This window comes from Balaenoptera ricei, chromosome 15, assembly GCF_028023285.1.
Source record: "Balaenoptera ricei isolate mBalRic1 chromosome 15, mBalRic1.hap2, whole genome shotgun sequence".
NCBI classification, from domain to species: Eukaryota; Metazoa; Chordata; class Mammalia; order Artiodactyla; family Balaenopteridae; genus Balaenoptera; species Balaenoptera ricei.
The window spans coordinates 84302124-84323283 of record NC_082653.1 but is presented as its reverse complement, the minus strand read 5'-3'; the positions used below and the strand labels follow the sequence as shown (position 1 = coordinate 84323283).

Here is a 21160-nt window from a genome sequence, read left to right as displayed (position 1 = left end):
ATTCAGTCAGCACTCAAAGTATATTACCTTTCTGCAGGTGTGAGAGAACAGTGGGGTTGGCTGACCTTGGAAATCGTTTTTGAACAAGAAGAGCACTTCACTGGTTAGCACACAGCATGGTTTGTTTTTCTAGGCTGTTGATGTCCTGGCTTAGGGGTCTTTGTGGAATCTCTGATTCATCAGCTAGATCATCAGCGCACTATTTACTGTTTCCTGCGGTTGGGTATATTTAGTGCTGTGCTTCATTTTCCCTTCCTAATATTAGAATTCATCAGGGAGATTCCAGAGTGTTTAATGTTATTATAAATAGGTGTATTGTTAAATTAAGAGGCAAGGAAAACACTTAGTGACTGAAGATTCTGTGCACAGGAAACCTTTATGATAGATGGGTTTGTAATTTTGAGGTGTTAAGTAAAAATGTGTGATTTGCAATGATTGTCTGAATTTTTTTCCTTGAGTAGTATGATTCATTTGACTGGTCTCCCAGATGTAGGGCTGCTTGTCAGGATGTTGGAAAAGGAAGGTGGACTTGTTGGTCCTACCCTTAAAAAAAAAAAAAGCCTGGGCTTGATGTCAGGTCCAGTTTGGAAGATTGCTGGTCCTTAGCTTCTCTGAGTTCTGCCAAGTTTCCTTTGTCTAGTCAGCCCAGTGGGCACCAGCTTTAATTGTCAAGTAGACACATAAATCTCTCCTGTGCATTTCCTGAGTGTGAGGGTGGAGAACAGAAGGGTTAGGTACGTATCTGACGCTCGCTTTAACTGCTGTAGAGTCCGTTCCCATTTTCAAACCACTGCGTCCTGGGAAGCCAGGGAGGAAGGCTGCGTGTACTTGTCTCTGGTGCTGGCAAGAATGGATCCCCTACCAGTGGGGATGGTGTTCCTAAATTAATAAATTTACAGTGTTCAGGGCTGAACTCAGTCCCCCTCCAACTTCAGAAGGTGACTGACTATATTTGGAGATCAGGCCTTTGAAGAAGTGAATATGTTAAAATAAGGCCATTAGCTCTTTAGTTGCTAATCCAATATGACTGTTGTCCTTACAAGAAGAGGAAATTTGAACACAAAGAGACATCAGGGATGCTCGCTCAGAGGAGAGACCACGTGAGGACACAGCGAGAAGATGGTCATCTGCAAGCCAAGGAGGGAGGCCTCAGAAGGAACCAGCCGTGCCGACCCCTGGGTCTCGGACTTCCAGCCTCCAGATTGTGAGACAGATTTCTGTTGTTGAAGCTGTACAGTGTCTGGTGTCCGGTTATGGTGGCCCGAGCAGACTAATACGCAGGTTTAGACTCGTGTCTTAGAAGGCATCTGTTAAGATTCCCTGTTAGTGGGGGTACCGACAGTGGAGGCTCCTTGTCCAGCACCATCGGGGGCCCGTGGAGGAGAGGGTGTCCTTGGACCCTCTCTGCCGGCATGGGGTGAAACCACTCTGACGGCTTCCAGTGAGATGAGATGTGCAAAGGGCACGGCGTGTGGAAATAAATACCCTCTATCACAGGAGAATGTAAGTCGGGGGAAACCCACTCCTTAAGAAAACTTATTTTTTAAAGAAAACAACTTAAGAGTTACACTGCTAAACATGAATTGCAAAATGGGCAAGTAAAGAGTGTTTGTGGGAGTTGTGTGCAACCTGGGGAACGAGTGATAAGCCATGACTGGGGCAAGGGAGGGACACCCCAGTGCCGTGGACGTAGGGTGATTAGTGATGGGGGAGAATCTTTGCTGAGTAAGAGCATAAAATTACTGAAGGAATGCTACTTGTTGGTCTTATTTGTTTGACCCTGAAAGCATGAGTTTATCCTGTTAACCAGTAGATTAATGATGGATTTCTGGTGGGGGAGAAGGTGAACTTGAAGACTGAGGTCACAGAGAATCCATCTGGAAGGACTGGGAGAGGTCCGTCGTCGCTCCAGGTGGAGAGCTGGGGCTAGTGATGAGGGTGCAGGGCGAAGAGGTGAACGGGGGCTGGAGGACCAGGGACGCTGTAAGGCTTGTTAAGGGGTTTGGACTTTTGGCCGACAACCGTGGGAAGCCCCTGGTACAGAAGTCAAGACGTGAAAGGGTGGAGCACCTCCTCCTGTGTCCCCTCCTCCTGGTCTCCCTCCCTGTAGGTGCCCACTGTCGCCCACTGGTGACGTTGTGTACACACTGTTCCGACCTGTTCTGTTTGTTTCTGTTTTTTTTTTTTTTTCTTGTTTTCATTTAAACATACATCCTGGAGATGGGTTAAATCGTATCCCCCTCCCAGATTCATATATTGAAGTCCTAACCTCTGATAACTCAGAGTGTGATCTTATTTGGAGACAGGGTCTTTACAGAGGTTATAAAGTTAAAATGAGGTCATTAGGAGGGCTGTGATTCAACATGACTGTGTCCTTATAAAAAGGGTAAATTTGGGCACAGAGATAGGCACAGAGGGAAGGTGATGTGAAGATTCCCAGGGAGAAGACAGACCTGGGACAGATCCGTCTCTCACAGCCCTCAGAGGAACCAGCCCTGCTTCATCTTGGACTTGTAGCCTCTGGAATTGTCCGTACCAGTTCGTACTTTGTTACACCATTTCTAGCAAACTATGACACACAGATTGTAAATTGTTATATCTACTTTTTTTTCCTATTTTAACTTTTTATTTAATGGACGTGAAGAAATTATTTAATAAATGGAAAACTTCAAACATACACCAGACTAGACAGAGCCTATAATGAATTCCCACGAACGTACCTTTCACCCACATTGACTAGGCTTGGGACCATCTTTTTTCGTAATACCCCCATCACTTTCTCTACTTTCATACTATTCTGAACCAAATTCCAGACATTGTTAAATAGGTCACTATCTCTGAGAGATAAAGACAACTTTAAAAAGAGAGCCATTATCACTCTCTCCTAGGAGAACTAGATCATGCTTCCCTAATATGGTCAATTGTCAGTGTTCAGATTTCCAATTGTCTCAATGTCATAATTTTTTTAAGGTTTTTGAATCATGATTCAAATTAACACCTGTACATTGCAGGTTGGTTTGTCTTTTAAAATCTCTTTTAATTCCTTCTCCATCTCTCTTTCTCTCTCCTTGTAATTCATCAGGGTTTTCTCCTTGAGTGTTTTTTGTATCCTAAATTTTGCTGATTATGTTCTTGTGAAATTTAATATGTTCCACTATTTTCTTTATTTCCTGTTAATTGGTATTTAGATCTAGAGGCTTGGTCAGATACAGGTTTGATATTTTGTTACTATTGGATTGTTTGTTTTGGGTAGTACTGTGTAGTGGGTGGTGGTGTGTTGTCAGGTTGTCTGTCTTTTTGCATTATTAGCTATTGATACAAATGTCCTGTCATGAAATATTTTTCTTTTGGGTTTTTTTTTAAACAGCTATTTAAGAATGTAAGCACTATTCTTAGCCAGCACGCCATACCAAAACCAACAGTGGGCAGTCTTTCCCCACAGGCCATTGTTTCCTGAGCCCTGTTCTAGGGTCTGTATACCTTGGACATAATAGGAAATATCTGTTTGGTCTTTGTCCCCTTTTCTGGCACAGAGCTCCTGAAACCCTTGGAATTTCCTGAGTGATGGGGTGACAGGAGCACCTCTTGTTATTAATAACAAGTGCCTTCCAACCACACCCGAATTTATGCTATTGAAGTGACTCTTGGCCCCTAAGTAGCTTCAGGATGGGGGCCGGTGGCCAGAGGAACCAACCATGTGATTAAAGGGTTTGAAGTTTCAGTCTCACCCTTTACGACTTGAACCACTGGCTAACCAAATAGTAAATATGGGGAGATTTTCTTTGTAAACATCAGTATATCAGCTGGTAACCAAAGAGGGAATGACAAAATTAGAGTATCAGCATTTTGCAATCCCTCATGGATCTAGACATTGATCATTATTTCTTTTTATCTGTGAACCTTTAAAATTTTTAATCTGAAAAAGGATTCACAGGTGACTTTTCAGTTAATTACGCATGTGTTCAAGTTCTAATCATGGTTCTAGGCAGGGATTTATAATGGTTGAATTAATAATCAGATAGCACTCCTCACTCTGCGTCATTACTGAGAAATTGTGTTCCCCAGATTACCTGTTGATAAAACAGATAATATGCACCTACCTCTCAGAGTTTCTCAGGTTTTCTGCTTATTAAATTAAGTGCTAGGTATCTATTAAAATGGTTTGGAAACTAAAATGAAAACTCATAGACTGTACCTTGGAGATGCCGTGTGTTTTTGCATCGGTGTCCTGGGGAGGTGTATGAAGTACCCCAAACTCCTTGTTCTCAGTTTGTAATCTGCGAGGCGGCCTCAGTGTGCGGAGACACTCCTGTCATTATTGATGTTTTTCTGTAGGCAATGATTGGTTTGACTTAACACGTCTCTGAATGCTGCAGACTTGAGAATGTCAAAAGAAAACTGTCTTTCTTCATAGTTTCCAGTTGTCGCAACCAGGAACCTTCCAGGGGCCTGGGTTGTAGTTTGACCACTGGGGCCACGGGGATTTTAGTTGTAGTTCCTCCAGTCTAGAATTTACTTCCTCTCTGAGGTTTATGCAAACCCATCTCACCTTGCAGCCTGTAGGAGGCTGGTTTGATTTCTTCATTTTATACAAGTTTTTCTTTATTGTATGGAAGTTTTCCTCTGTTGGTATACAGTTGTGTTTTTTTTTTTAAAGCATAGGACTTTGGGCTGATCAAAAGAAAAATACAGTAAATAAAATAGTGTCTAGAAGTGGTAAAACTGTAAAAATTTCTACTAGAGGCTATCTAGTAAATTTCTCAGGTAGTGATTCAGAATCCTTTCAGTGGGCCTGGTAGACATTGAGGTGGAGTGGACTTGTATGCTTTGAGGAAATCTGAGTCCAGGAGAGCAGAGGCCCCTGCAGTGTCTTAACAGAAATAAATACGTTATCAAGGTCGGGCAAAACTCCGCATAACTAGATATTTTTAACACGGGTATGACTTTTCATGCCTGCCTGATGACTCACAGAAGACAGTTTTATGGATCAGATATTGAGCTGGCCCTCAGGCAGTTTTGATCAAATTTTATGATAGGGTGTGATGCTAAATTATGGATGAAAAGAGAGAAAAAAGTTGTTTACTATTCATTCTCTGGAGTTTGGAGAAGTATGAACTGTCTTAATTACAGTGAGAGGCTTCTGTTCGAAGCACTTAGGCTGTTTTTAAATGTTAAAAACAATGAGGCAAATCAGTGTGGTATCAAGGGACTTGTACCCAGCACCCCTGAACCCAGAGTCTGGCCCAGCTGCCTTCCCACCTCGTGTCCTTAGGCACATCGGTGTCCTCGTCTGTGACATGGAGCTGGCGTTGTGATGATCAAATGAAATAATACTATATCAAATCTCAGATATGACCGATAATGACACACCCTTATTTTTGTGCCATTAAGAAAGAAGAAATGCTGCCATTGAAAACAGCTTCTTTCGAGTGTAAGATAGCCCTGAAATTTAGAGATCTTAAAATGCAGTGGGCAAACCTCATCTTAAAAGCCAGTAAAATAGGACTTCCCTGGTGGTGCAGTGGTTAAGAATCCACCTGCCAATGCAGGGGACACGGGTTCGAGCCCTGGTCCGGGAAGATCCCACATGCCGCGGAGCCACTAAGCCCGTGCGCCACAACTACTGAACCTGTGCTCTAGAGCCAGGAACCTAGCTACTGAGCCCACGTGCCTTGAGCCCAGACTCTGCAACAAAGAGAAGCTGCTGCAACGAAGAGTAGCCCCCACTCGCCACAACTAGAGAAAGCCCGTGTGCGGCAACGAAGACCCGATGCGGCCAAAAATAAATAAATAAGTAAATAAATTTATTTAAAAAATCAGTAAAATACAGTGTATATGAAAATGCTTTGCCACATAAGCCTCAGGAGTCGTATTTAATCCTTATTATGAGTCAAGGGGAGTGAAACAGAGTTATAAGAAAATACCAGTGGGCAGCACAGGCCGAGCTGGGTATTGGTTCTAGAAGGTCGGCTCTCAGTGGCTCAGGCTCCTTGCTTCGCTTAGTTTTCCAGATGGACACCAGTGTCCCTTGTTAGGGAATTCTGCCTTCTTCTGTGTTCATGTGTGGATTTCCCTCTGTGTTCGATTTTGTGGGTTTAGAGCTTGCAGGTGCTTGACAACCTTTGGTTAATGACATTCTTTTTAAGGAGGAAGGCTGCAGCAGAGTCCGAGCCCCCTTGTGACAAAGCAGGTTCCAGCAGTGCTCATTCTCCAGTAGACTTTTGTTACCGGGAAGGAATCCACTCCTGCTTCGCACCTGATGTGCCGACTCCTTTAGGCTTCTCTGCTCTTCACTAGAGAAGAGCCTTTTATGTTCAGGAATGTGTTTTACTCACATAAGAGTTTGGTTAGTTTTCGCTTTCTTCAGGTACTGTGATCTCATTTAAGAAAAATGGTGGCATCGTTCCTTAACTTGTCTCCAGGCCTCCTGCTTTGTGCCTCTGAACACATAATTAGCCGTTGGTGGGGATTTTAAGGAAAAGTTTATTTCTGACTTGCCTGTGATAATCATTTCACAATATATATGTATATGAAATTACCATGTCGTACACCTTAAACTTACACCATGTTATGTGTTAGTTATATCTCAAAGCAGGAGAGAAAAAAAGAAAAGTGTATTTCTTAGTAAAACACTGGTAGGTAAGACTTAACAATTTGCTCTAACAAAAAAGGGTTCAAACTAGCCCTAGTTGAGTAAGATGCTTTCCAGATAACTAAGTCTTTGCTGAAAGTAAGCGGAGAGAATCTTTCTGCTCTAGACAGGGGTTGCAGACTTTTTCTGTCAATGGCTCACATGCAGTATCTATTACAAATTCTTTTTTTTTTTTTTTCCCCGAAACAGCCCTTTAAAGATGTAAAAATCATCCTTAGCTGCCCCCGCCCCCGCGAGCAAAAACTGGTCACAGGCTGTAGTTTTCAGTTTCTTTATTGTGACAGGAGCTCCTTGGAGAAGTGGCTGATTCTAAAGCCGGAGGAGGGAAAATATAAGAGGAGCCTGGAGCTTATCATATAGCATCAGAGAGTGACGAAGTATAGGAGGAAAAAAGTAAAGGATGGGGCATGTCTGAAGGACCCAGGAGTCAACTTGAAACAGCTCCCAGGGGCCAAAGCTGGAACAATTTGAGCCACAAAGAAATGAGAATAATGGATTATAACCCAAAGAATAAAATAAATATCTTATGAGTTCATAACTTTGTAAATGACTGAATAAGTGTGGAGGAGGGACAAATCCTCCTTACAGAAGAGTACCAAGTAATAAATGTGGAAGGAATAAGGGAAATAGAAAAATCACCACTAAAACATCACAGTGTTCATTGCTGCAGGGAAGACGCACAACTCCGGTGAAAACTATGGTGTAAAGCTTCCCGGAGACCCGGGGTGTGTGAAGAGCCTCAGAGTGTACCCCCAGGTATCAGTTACTGTAGTCCTTTTGACCTGTGTCTACACATCCTGGGACACTCCTCCCTCCGGGAAGTACAGCTTAATTCCCTTACCCGTGCGTGTTCCCTGGACTTTGTGACCCGCTTCTGAAGAGAGGCGTATGCGAAGGGAAAAGGGTAACTTCACTGTGGTCAAACCTGGCAGAAACCCTCTGGGCCAAGGGATCCAGTTTCACGTCACTGGTAATGATTGTGCCAACATCACATGCCCCAGATACGATGTCATGAGAAGGACCTTTCACCATGTGGTGTTCTAGATTCTTCCCAGATATCTGTAACCTCAGTCCAGTCATGAGAAAACATCAGGCAACCCCATTTGAGGGACATTCTACAAAATAACTGACCAGTACTCTTCAAGAGTGTTGGAGTTACGAAACACGGACAGAGAGACATCAGAGATCAGAGGAGACTAAGGGGACATGATGAGTAAATGCAACATTGGTGGCCTGGATTGAATCCTGGAAAGGAAAAAGGGTGTTGATGGAAAAACTGGTAAAATCCAAATAAAGTCAGAAGTTCAATTAGTATTGATAGTATTGTACCAGTGTTACTGTTTTAGCTTTGATAAATACACTATGTAAGATGCTAATGTTAGTGGAAGCGAGGTGAAGGGTATATGAGGACTGTCTGCATTGTCGCTGCAACTCTTCTGTAAATCTGAAATTATTTCAAAATCAGAAGTTTTTAAGATTTTTTTTTTGATTTGTACCAATTTTAAAGTCTTTATTGAATTTGTTACAATATTGCTTCTGGTCTCGAGGCATGCGGGATCTTAGCTCCCTGACTAGGGATTGAACCCACACCCCCTGCATTGGAAGGTGAAGTCTTAACCACTGGACCGCCAGGGAAGTCCCCAAATCAGAAGTTTTTTAAAAAAAAAACCTCTAACTTCTTATCCTCGGTTGGTCATCAGCTTTATCTTGAGCATTTGAGCATTATTTTATTAACTCTTGGTCCCATTTGTATCTGGCAGAAAATATATTGATTCACTTATTAAAGTTGATTTTGGAATGCGCATGTTAATATTGTTTATTTCTCTTTCCAGGGGAGGCACCTGCTGCAGAAATTTCCTCATATTTTGTGATCCTGTCTGTGTGCAGTTTAATGATATTAATAGTGTTAATTGCAAACTGTGTATCCTGCTGTAAGGACCCAGAAATAGACTTTAAGGTGAGCACAGATGGTAGGAACATTTAAAGTCATCCTCTGATACATTTACCAGTAGAACGGCTGTATATCACTGTTCCTTGGGTGCAGGGGTTGGCAGACTTTTTTCTGTAGGGGCCAGATAGTAAATATTAAAGTTAAATAAAGAGCTATTGTAAATAGTAAATACTGTGGGCCATACAGTCTCTGTCATGGCTACTCAACTCTCAACTCGGCCATTGTGGCCACACGAGCCACAGACAGCATGGGAACAGGTGGTCACCGCTGTGTGCCAGTGAAATCTCGTGTACAGAATAAAGTAGGTCTGGATTTCGCTCACTGGCTGCAGGTGCTGGCCCCGCCTCAGAGCATCATTGACAGTAGCCACTTGCCTGTTTTAATTTAAGTTTTGTCAAGTGAGGAATAAGGAATGAGGATTGAATTCACTTGCTATAAGGCCTATAAGGAGAAGCAGGCTGGTTTTGATTTTTTTCCAAACTATGTGCTGGTGAATTTGTGGTTGTTGAGATCATTGAGGCCAGTGTGTTTTGTGTGTGAGGAAGAGCATCTTTCAGTTTACCTTGAGCCCTGAGTTCCCTAAGGAGGAGAAAAGAAGGGTGCCAGTTGTAAAGCTTGCCCAGGGTCGGGGGTGGAGGTGGGGGAGGTGATAATATAGAAGGACTGTTGTCGTAGCTGCTGAGGATGGGTGGAGTCTGCCAGAAACCAGCTGGGATATCCCCTCTAGAACTTAGTGCTGGCATGTGTTAGGGCTCAGTGAAGACTTATTAAAAAGGAGTACATAAAAGAAGGAAAAAAAGGAATGTGCACATGCAGAGGAAATGGTCTTTAATATAGAGCTTTACCAACTGGACTAGGGCTGTCCCAGGAGTCCTGAGGACCATGGTTCAGATCAGGGGAAAACCTTTTTCGTGGACGTGTGGACCTTATTTCTCGAGCCTCACACCTGTTTCTGTCGTGTGTTCCCTTTACCTTGGGTCTGGTGGCAGCTCTGAGGAGAGAAGATGTGCTGTCCCTTTGGCTGGGCGCCAGTGTTATACACACAGAGGATGGAGGGTGGAGGACTGGGGTGGGGATCTGGGGGAAAAGGCTCATGAGCACAGATCATTTTCTTTAGAAGATTTCGCCCCAGACATGGAGGACATGAGCGCCTAGGCCCTCGGATCAGTGCAGACACTTCTGTGGGAACCCAGCGACTGCGCCGCACGGGGGCACAAAGGTGGGCAGAGAATCCGTGTCCCTTGACTGTCAGTCTTGCTAAGGGACTTTGCACAGACACTTGGCCCTTTGGGGACAAAGATAAAGCCTGATCAGTGTTTCTGAAAATGAAAGCCAGTTTCTCTCTCACATCACGGTACCTCATTCTTGCCTTGAATTGTTCTAACCCCCCCTGATGCTTAGTGTGGACCCAGGGCATTTATGACGACACAGATTCAGGGAGGGTGTGTTTTTATTGGGCTTCCCCAGGTGATTCTGATGCAGGCGGCTCAGGGACCACACCGTACAGAGGATCCTCTCCAGCTTCCAGACTGTAACCGAAGAAGAGTGTCACCATCTATCATTCGTGGGTTTCCTTTAGACTTAGAAGTGTGGCGTTTCAGAACTGAATGGTCCCTGGGAAGTCATTTACAGGCCAAGAAGCTGCAGTCTTTTACAAGTGACCCGGTCTTCTCTCACGACCCCATTGTTGTTATTATTGTTGTTATACTGTTGTTGTTGTTGTTTTTATTGTTGTTATACTGTATTACTTCTGTGAATCTTTAGAATCATCTGCTGCCTAATGGTATATCCTGCCGCTGCCAAGGTTAGGAGTGATGGATGAAGTCTTTTTTTAGGAATGTCCGAAGGGGAAATTGGACAAAGCTGTTCTGTATAGAGGTGACCTCACAGATTGAAGTGTCCTGCTCTCCCCTCCCCCGATACAAATAGTGATAGTGTCCTAATGCATTTGACAACGTGTATGACATATATAAGAATATGCCCTCTCACATGCATGTGAGAGCATAAATGTTATATCAGAGAAATCCACCCTTGCAACTTTCAGCTTCTCCCTTGCATGGGGGCGGGTCGGGTAGAGGGAGGTCGTAGAAAAGGGAGCTGTGTAGACGAGTGGAAAACAGTCTCTTTCAGCTTCTGTCATGGCGCCTGGTGGGGTAATGCTCATTAATTATCTGAATGAAAGACCTTGATAATCATCTGTATCTATGTTAAATTAACATGGACACCACGGTAGGCCCAGCTCACTGGAATGATGATAGGAAGAGTCAGGATAGCTTTCTGCTGGACAGTCACTTAAAAGGTTTCCACAGCTTTATTGGTGCAGCCTCAATATTAAAGTTGCCATCTTTAGAAAGCTGGATGTTCTTAGAATGTTCATTGCACTTATGTGATACAGAGTTTAATACTGACCTTCCTGGTTCAGATCCTGATGATTTTTTTACCCAGTTTAATAATTTATCCATTATTACTCTTTCCAGAGAAATAGGACTCGCTTAAAAATATCTTTTCTGAGTCTTTTAACTATCTTTATTTTGACTGAAATCACACAGCAACTAGAAGTACATATACGATTGAAAAATAAATGTTTTGATTCAATATGCAGACAGATTTGTGAAAGTGAATAATAGTAATAAAAAGAATACCTTAAACTATAGTAACTTAAAAATAAAATGTTGAAACTGGAAGAGTATTTCCATTTTAAGTTCCAGGGTCATTTTAGAAAACTTTGCATTTAACTTCCAAGTTATCAGTTTAAAAAATTACATAAAATATGTATAATTTATTTTCAGATCTTATTTATTCTGCTATTTTGAGTTGGAGAACACAATTACATATGCTTTTTACTTGAAGTCAGTACAAATTGGAAAAAAAAATTATGGCAGTGTGTTCCAAATGAGTGAATAAATGTTCATATCTTAAATGTTAGCAGATGTTTTTGGTATTTACTCTCAAGCTGATTTATATTAGATATAACATTGCTCATCCTTTATTTTAGGAATTTGAAGATAATTTTGATGATGAGATCGATTTCACACCACCAGCAGAAGATACTCCCTCTGTTCAATCCCCAGCAGAAGTTTTCACACTTTCAGTACCAAATATTTCACTACCAGCTCCATCACAATTCCAGCCTTCTATAGGTAAGACCTTCCATCCTGATGTCATGTTTCCATGAATAATTTCTGAGAAGTGAGAAAGGGAGCCTTACTACTAATCATAAAAAAATTGGACTGCCTGTCTCATCTGCTTGCTAATCTTTCTTCCTTCTGCTGTCTGGTGAAGCTGAATTCTAGTGGTCAGGCCCATTGCATTCCCGCAAAAGCTGAGTCCTTTCCTTTTGGACCTTGACTCTGGCATAAGAGTAAATTGGTCTCCTCGATTCTTCAAAATGGAATACTCTGACAGAGGCTGCTGGCCTCTGTGTTGGTAGACAGGCTTCTCTGCCAGTTCTCAACACTGCCTGTCTGGCTGAGTAGGACACTGCTGTTTTCTACTGGGATGTCCTGCGTTTGCGGAGGAGAGGTATATTTGGATATTACTTTCCATGCTAAGATAGAGGATAGAGGTTTCATTAGTTGTTAATTAATTTCTTATTATAAAATAGAATATCACTAGTGGTTCAATAATTAGGGATTTCTAATACTGCTGAGAAGGTTCTTTAAGTCTTTGTAGGTACCAAGCCTGCCTTGGTACTGCACACACAGCGGTGTATGGTTAGGGCAGTATAAACTGAACAGTTGATTAATATTGCTGTAGGCTATATTAAAAAAAAAAGCTAGCTAAAACATGACACAGCTGGTGTGTTTCATACAAAATATTTGTATATGGTGTGAGGTAATGATCCAGGTTAATTCTACAAGTGGATAGCTAGTTGTCCCAGCAACAAGTTTTGAGGAGACGGTTCTTCCCCCCTTGAATTGTCTTGGCACCCTTGTTGAAAATCAGTTGACCATATTCGTTTAGGTTAATTTCTGGACTTTTAGTTGTATTCCATTGATCTATATGTCTATCCTTATGTCAGTACCACACTGTTTTGATTATTGTAGCATTGTAGTAAGATTTGAAATTGGGAAGTATGTGTCTTCCAACTTTTTTTTTTTTCTAGATTGTTTTGGCTATTCTGAGTCCCTTGCAATTCTATATGGATTTTAGGATCAGTTTTTCCATTTCTGCAAGACAGGCCACTGGAATTTGTGTGTGTGTGTGTATGTGTGTATGGGCGCGTGTGTGCCCATGCATGCCTATCATTTGATTCCCGTCTCATTCCCTTTTGTGTATATTTTTTATATTTTTAAAAAGTGATTATAATGGAATTACAATTACCTTAAATTTATAACAACTGAATTTGAATTTATAACAACTGAATTTATATTCACCAGCATATAAAACCTGTTCCTTCCCTTTATGTTGCCACACATTACAGCTTTATACATTGTGTGCCCATTAACATAGATTTATTGTTGACTCTTGAACAATGAGGGGGTTAAGAGTTCTGACCCACACCCCACACAACCACCCCCCCAGCCCTGCACACAGTTGAAAATCTGTGTATAACTTTATAGTCGGCCTTCTGTATCCATGGTTCTGCATCCAACTGTGGATTGTGTAGTACTATAGTATTTATTGAAAAAAATCTACATTTAAGTGGACCCATGCAATTCAAACCTGTGTTGTTCAAGGATCAACTATATAATTTTTTAATGCGTTTGTCTTTTAAGTCATATAAGAAGTAAAAAGAGGAGCTACACACAAAAATACAATAATACTGGCTTTTATTTTACCTATGTAGTTACCAGAAATCTTTATTTCCTCATATGACTTCTAGTTACTCTTTAGTGTCCTTTTATTTTAGCCTGAAGGACTCCCTTTAGCATTTCTTATAGGGCAGGTGTACTGGCAGCAAACTTCTTAAACTTGTTTATCTGGGAATGTCTTAATTTCTCCTTCATTTTTGGAGGACGGTTTTGCTAGGTATAGAATTCTTGGTTGATGGTACTGTTCTTTAGTACTTTATATGTGCCATCCCACTGCCTTCTGGCCTCCATGGTTTCTGATGAGACATGGAATTGTTATTGAAGATCTTATTGAAGATCCCTTGAACGTGATGACTTGTTCTCTCTTGCTGCTTTCAAAATTCTCTATCTTTGGTTTTTGATAGTTCGATTATAATGTGTCTTGGTGTGGATCTCTGAGTTTATCTTACTTGGACTTTGTTGAACTTCTTAGATGTATAGATTCATGTTTCTCATAGATTTGAGACATTTTTTACCATTATATCTTCAAGTATTCTTTCTGCTTCGTTTTCTCCCTCATCCTCTGGGGCTGTCATTATATTTATGTTGGTCCACTTGATGGTATCCCACAAGTCCCTTAGACTTCATTCATTAATGTTTTCATTCTTTTTTTTTCCTGCTCCTCAGATTGGATAATTTCATTTGACCTCCCTTCAGGTTTACTGATTATTCTGTCTGCTCAAATATGTTGTTGAAACCCTCTTGTGATTTTTTTTTTTTTTTTTGGTTATTGCACTTTCAGCTCCAAAATTCTATTTGGCTTCTTTTAATAATTTCTATCACTTTATTGGTCTTCTCTATTTATTGGGATATCATTCTCTCAGTTTCCTTTGGTTCTTTGTCTGTGGTTTCCTCTAGCCTTTTCAGCGTTTTTAAGACAGTTGATTTAAGGTCTTGTCCAGTAAGGCCAATGTCTGTTTTCTCAGGGACACTTCCTTTTAAATATCTTTTGTACCAGTGCATGTAGCATTCTTTGTTGTTTTTTATTTGGTTTGTAATTTTTTGTTGAAAACTGGACATTTTGAATAATATGCAAAAAAAGAAGAAAATAGAAAGGAAACAAACGACAGATGCTGTCTAGGTCCTGGCAGACTGGCTCTGTGTTGGGGCAAGTCCTCAGCCTGGCCGCTGACAGCTCTGCCTTAGCCTTCACTTCCTGCTTTGCTGAGCATGAGACTAGCCAGAGGTGAAGCCTCTGTTCTTCTCGGGTCTCTTCTGAGTGTGTGTGCTTCCCTGGGCATGCACGTGGCTCTCTGAGTTCCCCTGTTTGTGTAATAATTGCTTTTTTTAAAAAAGCCCATATCCCCCCAAACCCCCCAAATTTCACTGGGCTTTTCTGCTAAAGCTCCAGCCTGTCTATTATTGCCTCGGTTGTTTGTTTTTTTTTTTGCCCCAGGCAGCAGCACCTTGTCCACTTGGCTTTCGTTGTTTTTGAGGCACGTGAAGCCTCTCCATCCTGATAGAGCCCAAGTTAGGTGGAACAAGGGGCACCACTGCAACAGGCCTTCCAGGAAACCCCAGTCAGGTCAAAAAGAAGCACAGTTCCTGGGGAAGAAGGTCACTGTGCTCCCTCTGGAACCAGCACCCACTCTGGCACATGGGTCATCTTTAAGATGTGCTGCAAGGGAGGTAGGACATGGGTAAATTAAAGGCCACAAAGCAAGTCTCCCTGTTTCAGTGGCCTTCCTCCTGGTTCTCTTTGGTTGCTATGAACCTTTACCACCCTCCAGAGTTCTGATAAGGTTGATGCTGACAGTTTTTTGACAAGATTTTCAGTGTTTCTAGGGAGGGACAACCCTGGAGGTCCCTACTCTGCCATAAGAGTAAGGACTGAGTAAAGGCCAGTGAGGTGGTGGTGACTGGTGGTTATAGTAGGGTAGTTGGTCAGAGGATTCAGTGCAGGAGCTTAAAGTCAGGGCAGGATACTCATTCACAAATACTGTCAGTTTTAAAATTTGAGACCGTTTTGGCATTATTAGTTTGAGAGAGATGTTTTATGTATTTATTTCTACCTTTATTATCACAAACATTAAATTTATGTTGGTGTTTGTACTTTATAGGTTATATATTTAATATTTATTTCAGTTAAATACTTATCTTTAGTTTTCAATGTTCTTTTTCCTACAGAAGGTTTGAAGTCTCAAGTTGCCCGCCACAGTCTAAACTATATACAGGAAATTGGAAATGGCTGGTTTGGAAAGGTAAAGTTTGTTCACTTTCATTTTTTCCCCTCCTACTTATACTGTTTAGAATTTAAAGCTAATTAAGACTTGTGTTACGTGACAGTCCACATACTGTCTACACACTATGGTACCTATTGAATTTCTCCATTGGCCCCTGAAACCATGTGGAAGTGTGAGTGTCAGCATTCCTGGGTGTGTGAGTTTTTCCAAGAAGGTCTTTTATTTCTATATCAGAGACTTTTCTAGTTGTTGGCAGACAACGGTAAGAAGGGAAAAGAGATGGGAATTTTAGAAGCTTTTTGTCCTCCTCAAATTATTTGTTTCTTCTTTCTTCTCCCCCTTCCCTTATGACACTTAAACCACTTTATAATAGACGGATAGTATGGTTATAATGAAAACCATTGTGAAGAACTCTTGTGTTTCTCGTAGCCTGTCAAGTGACCTATAATAAGGTGCTTTGTCGATCTTTTTACCACAGAAGGAATAATCTTTTTATAACAACTATTTCTATGATGGAGCAATCATTCTTTGTAAAAGGGTGTAACTGAGTGATCATTGCATCATAAGCAGGGCGGTCACGACCAGAAGATGTATTTGCTCTGTAGTCAACCATCTCATGCTTCTTGTCTTTCCGATAAGAGTTGTTTGTCCTGTATCTTTCATGTCATCCAAACTTTATTAGTTACCAGATCTTCTAAGCCATTTAGCAAAACCTATTACGTATCAGACGTTGTTCTTGGTGCTGGGAGTACGATGTGGAGGAAGATGGTAAAGTCCTGGCCTGTGGAGTCCTGGGAATGTAGCAGCAAACGAGATGGAACCCTTGCCCTGTCAAAGCTGAAATTTCTAGTTGGGGCTGGGGGGTGATCAGACAGTAAACAGTCAGTGGTAGGAGACAGGCTCAGAGAGGGGTAGGGGAGCCAGGGGACGTGAGGTATTTCCTGCATTTAGAGACTTTGACTTTTCCTCAGAGGGGGCTAGGAAGGTACTCCAGGATCTGGGGATGAGTGATATCACGTGGCTTACAGGTTGAGAGGATCGCCATGTTGTAGAGGGCCACGGGGAAGCAGGGAAATTGGTAAGAAGGCTGCCGCAATTGTCTAGGGAGAGTTGCAGGCAGGCTTGGACCTGGATGATAGCATGGAGAGGTCGAGGTTCTAACAGGAGCACACAGGACTTGGGATGGAGCAGATACGGAGTCTGGAGAGGGAAAGAAGTTAAGGATGACGGCTTTATGGCCCGATTGGCAAGAAGCATGGAGTTGCTGTGAACTGAGATGGAAAAGATTAGGGAGAAGCAGACGTGGAGGAGGAAGATGGGTTCACTTTTGGATACATCAGGGGTGAGATGGCTCTCAGATGTGCAAATGGAGATACCATGTAGGCAGTTGGAAATGCAAATTGAGAGTTCAAGACAGAGATACAAACTTGGGAGGATTCAGTATAGAGGTGGTACTTGAGGCTAGATGAAATCACCAAGAATGCTAACACAGAGGAGAGGGGGAGGCGCAAGGACCGAGCCCTGAGGCCCTGCAGTGGAGAGATCAGCACAGTCAGGGAGACCCTGTGAGGGAGACAGAAGAGTCAGCCAGTGAGTAGGAGAGGGCACAGGAGAGAGGAGCATTATTCTGAAGGTCTGAGGAGGAGCTCCAGAAGATGAATTGCAGTAGATGCTCGGACACACTGAGCAAGATGAAGGCTGGGAGAATTAGGACCCAGCAGCATGCAGTGCATGGTATCCTCAAAAGATTCAGTCCTTGTGACCTCAAAAGGGCCATGTCACATCCTCACGTGGGGTGGGTTCCAGGGAGAAACTGGAGATAGCACATTTAGACAACTCTGTTAAGGAGTTTTAATCTAAAAGGGAACAGAGAAATTATGAGCTGTTTGTGCCCATCCAAGGGTCAAGGGAAGGTTGTTTTTTTTTTTGTTTTTTTTGTTTTTTTAATTTTATTTATTTATTTATTTATTTATTTATTTATTTATGGCTGTGTTGGATCTTCGTTTCCGTGCGAGGGCCTTCTCCAGTTGCGGCAAGCGGGGGCCACCCCTCATCATGGCACGCGGGTCTCTCACCATCGCAACCCCCCTTGCTGCAGAGCACAGGCTCCAGACGCGCAGGCTCAGTAATTGTGGCTCACGGGCCCATTCGCTCCGCGGCATGTGGGATCTTCCCGGACCAGGGCTCGAACCCGTGTCCCCTGCATTGGCAGGCAGACTCTCAACCACTGCGCCACCAGGGAAGCCCCCAGGAAGGTTTTTTGATTGTTTTTTTTTATAGTATATGCTGCTATTTTAGCATGTTTATATGGGAGGGGGGACTGATACTGTGGGAGGGGGTGTAAGCGTAGAAGGGATCCATAGCATTTTTGTAGGACTTGGTCTTAGGCACAGAGACAGTTTCTCTCCTGAAATGGGAGCAGAAACAGGATGTGTACACAGGTGCAGGTGGATTTGGTGTTAAAATGAGCAGGTTCACTTCTGATCATTTTATTCAGTAAATAGAAGGCCCGTTTGAAATGCAGGAGTGAAAAGATGTACATGAAGTTTGAACAGGAGGAGAAGGTGGGAAGGTATATCAACTGGGGAAATGGGAGGGGTGGTGAGCAGTGCTGAGGACCCTCCCAGATTTAAAATGAGACCACTTATCATGGCTTTTGTCTACTTTTGATGCTTTTTATTGTAGGCAAGTAGATGGATTTAAGCAGCAGTGAGGCTTGGCTGAGCTAATAGACCTCAGTGAGAGGGCGCGGGGGTGATGGGAGTGAAGGGTCGTGGGCTCTAAGCTGTCAGGGAGGGTAGCGGGGCCTGCAGTCAGGACAGGAGGGTGGAAAAGCGGGATCATTAGTGGGTTGGGGGGCAAGTTGTGCACTTGTTGGATTAGACTGTTGAAGTAAGTGAGCTGGAAATCGAAGGACGGGTAGAGAAGAAGTTAAAATTCAAGGTTTTGGACATAACATAATTACTAGCTAGGTCTAGACCCCTGGGAGTGTTTGCTGAGATGGGGTCGTAGGAAAGATGAGCAGGATTGAGGTCAGAGAACTGAGAGGTCCCGGTGTTGAGTGAATAGTCCCTGCAGACGTTGCCCTCCAAGGATGACAACAGTGCTGGCGACAGAGAGGGAGACAGTGAGCCAGATCATTGCACTGGTCCTCTAGTTATTCTCCCCTGTTTGCAAATCGACACCATGGACGTGTTAGGCTTGTTACATCTGTGCAAACTGGTTATTTGAAACAGACAATATGGCTTAGTTAATTATCAGAGTTTCCTGTTCTATGCATTTTTCTGCCCTTATATTCCTAATATAACATTAAATTCTGTTTAGGTTCTTATTCTCTATTTTCAGGGCATTAAAATTAATCTATTTTATAAAAATATAAAAAACCTATTTTAAAAGGAAGCCTTTTAGTTTTGACCATTCTCAAATTAGATAAAAATCTTTACTTCATCATCATTTTCATCTTAAATATTGTATTTTGGAGTGCCTTTGTATTGTCCTATATTAATACTTAATATATCACTTGTAGCTTGTTCTTATTTTCATTCGCATTTTGTGTTCTGTTAACTTCAGTGGAGTGTTTTTTCCCTGTGTTTTGACTGAAGCTTTAGTACAAGATAAAGGCCTGGAATAACTGGCATGCCGTGGATTTTTAATGCAATGATAGTTTGTACACTGGCTGTTTGTCAGTTTATTTTGTCCTATGTGAAGTAGACATAACAAAATAACACAACTCAGTTGAAGTGTTTTTGAGAAATATTTGGGTTATATTTGAACCAAACTAATAAATTACTCTTCTGTAATGTCATTGGCAATTTCCGTGAAAGTATAAAACATTTTTAAGTAAATAGAAAAGAAGTACATATAAATATATGAATGTTGTAAAAGTCTGATGACTGTTTTAAAATTTAAGGAAAATATTTTAGCTTTCCAAGCTTTTTGTGAGGTAGTATTTAAAATAATAGAAAGCCATCTGACTGTTGCTTAATTTGTTTTCCTGTATTCCATTTCCTGGTAAGTGTAACATACTTCTTTATCATGTTGATGGAAGTGAAGTGAAAAACTATTCTTTGGTTTTAGGTGCTCCTTGGAGAGATCTACACGGGCACTAGTGTAGCGAGAGTAATAGTGAAGGAGTTAAAAGCAAGTGCGAGCCCAAAGGAACACGATACTTTTTTGAAAAATGGAGAACCATACTAGTAAGTAAACTGTAACGAATGTTTTGTAAACGTGGTTTGTGGTCTGTTGAAAATCAGGTGTTTAAAACGCCTTTGGGATTTCTGCTTGTAAAATACAAAATTTAAATAAGATCCAGAGTCTCATAAGACCCAAAATGTCCAGGTTTCAGCTGAAATCACTCATCTTTCCAAGAACCAAGAGAACTCAACTCAAGTAAGAAAAGACAACAGATGGTGGGAATGTAAATTGATGCAGTCACTATGGAAAACAGTATGGAGATTCCTCAAAAAACTAAACGTAGAGTTGCCAAATGGTCCAGCAATCCCACTCCTGGTCAGGTACCCAGACAAAACTCTAATTCAAAAAGATACATGCACCCCTCTGTTCATAGCAGCACTGTTCACAATAGCCAAGACATAGAAACAACCTAAATGTCCATCGACAGAGGAATGGATAAAGAAGATGTGGTACGTTATATACGATGGAATACTACTCAGCCATAAAAAAGAATGAAATAATGCCATTTGCAGCAACATGGATGAACCTAGAGATTATCAAACTAAGTGAAGTAAGTCAGACAAAGAAAGACAAATATCATATGATATCACTTATATGTGGAATCTAAAATATGACACAAATGAACTTGTTTACAAAACAGAAACAGACTCACAGATATAGAGAATAGGCATGTGGTTACCAAGTGGGAGGGGGGCCAGGGTAGGGATAGACTGGGAGTTTGGGATTAGCAGATGCACACTGTTATATATAAAATGGATAAACAACAAGGTCCTACTGTTACAGCACAGGGAACTATATTCAATATCCTGTGATAAACCATAATGGAAAAGAATATGAAAAAGAATATATATACATTTACAACTGAATCACTTTGCTGTACAGTACAAATTAGCACAACATTGTAAATCAACTATACTTCAATAAAATAAACACACACAAAAAATAGAAAAGACAACAGATACCAACACCAAGATGACAGAGGTGTTAGGATTATCTGACACGGATTTTAAAGCAGCTATTGTAAAAATGCTTCAATGAGCAATAAATTATAGTACCCTGGGACTTCCCTGGTGGCATAGTGGTTAAGAATCCGCCTGCCAGTGCAGGGGACATGGGTTTGAGCCCTGGTCTGGGAAGATCCCACATGCCGTGGAGCAACTAAGCCTATGTGCCACAACTACTGAAGCCCACATGCCTAGAACCCCTGCTCTGCAACAAGAGAAGCCACCGCAATGAGAAGCCCATGCACGGCAACAAAGAGTAGCCCCCGTTCGCCGCAACTAGAGAAAGCCCGTGTGCAGCAATGAAGACCTAACATAGCCAAAAATAAAATAAATAAATAAATTTATATTTTAAAAAAGTTATAGTACCCTTGAAACAAATGAAA

General features: G+C 41.8%; 1 protein-coding gene across 3 annotated transcripts in view; it reads left to right on the top strand.

The window, feature by feature from the left end:
• LMTK2 (lemur tyrosine kinase 2) overlaps positions 1-21160 on the top strand; it is an 86375-nt gene that overhangs the window by 18716 nt on the left and 46499 nt on the right. For 2 of the 3 annotated variants that reach the window (XM_059896627.1, XM_059896625.1), the window contains exons 2-5: positions 8485-8609; positions 11599-11743; positions 15524-15597; positions 19657-19775. In XM_059896627.1, coding sequence (XP_059752610.1) covers positions 8485-8609; positions 11599-11743; positions 15524-15597; positions 19657-19775 — 463 coding nt within the window. The remainder of the gene's footprint in view (positions 1-8484; positions 8610-11598; positions 11744-15523; positions 15598-19656; positions 19776-21160) is intronic. The other variant, XM_059896626.1, reaches the window with a different exon arrangement.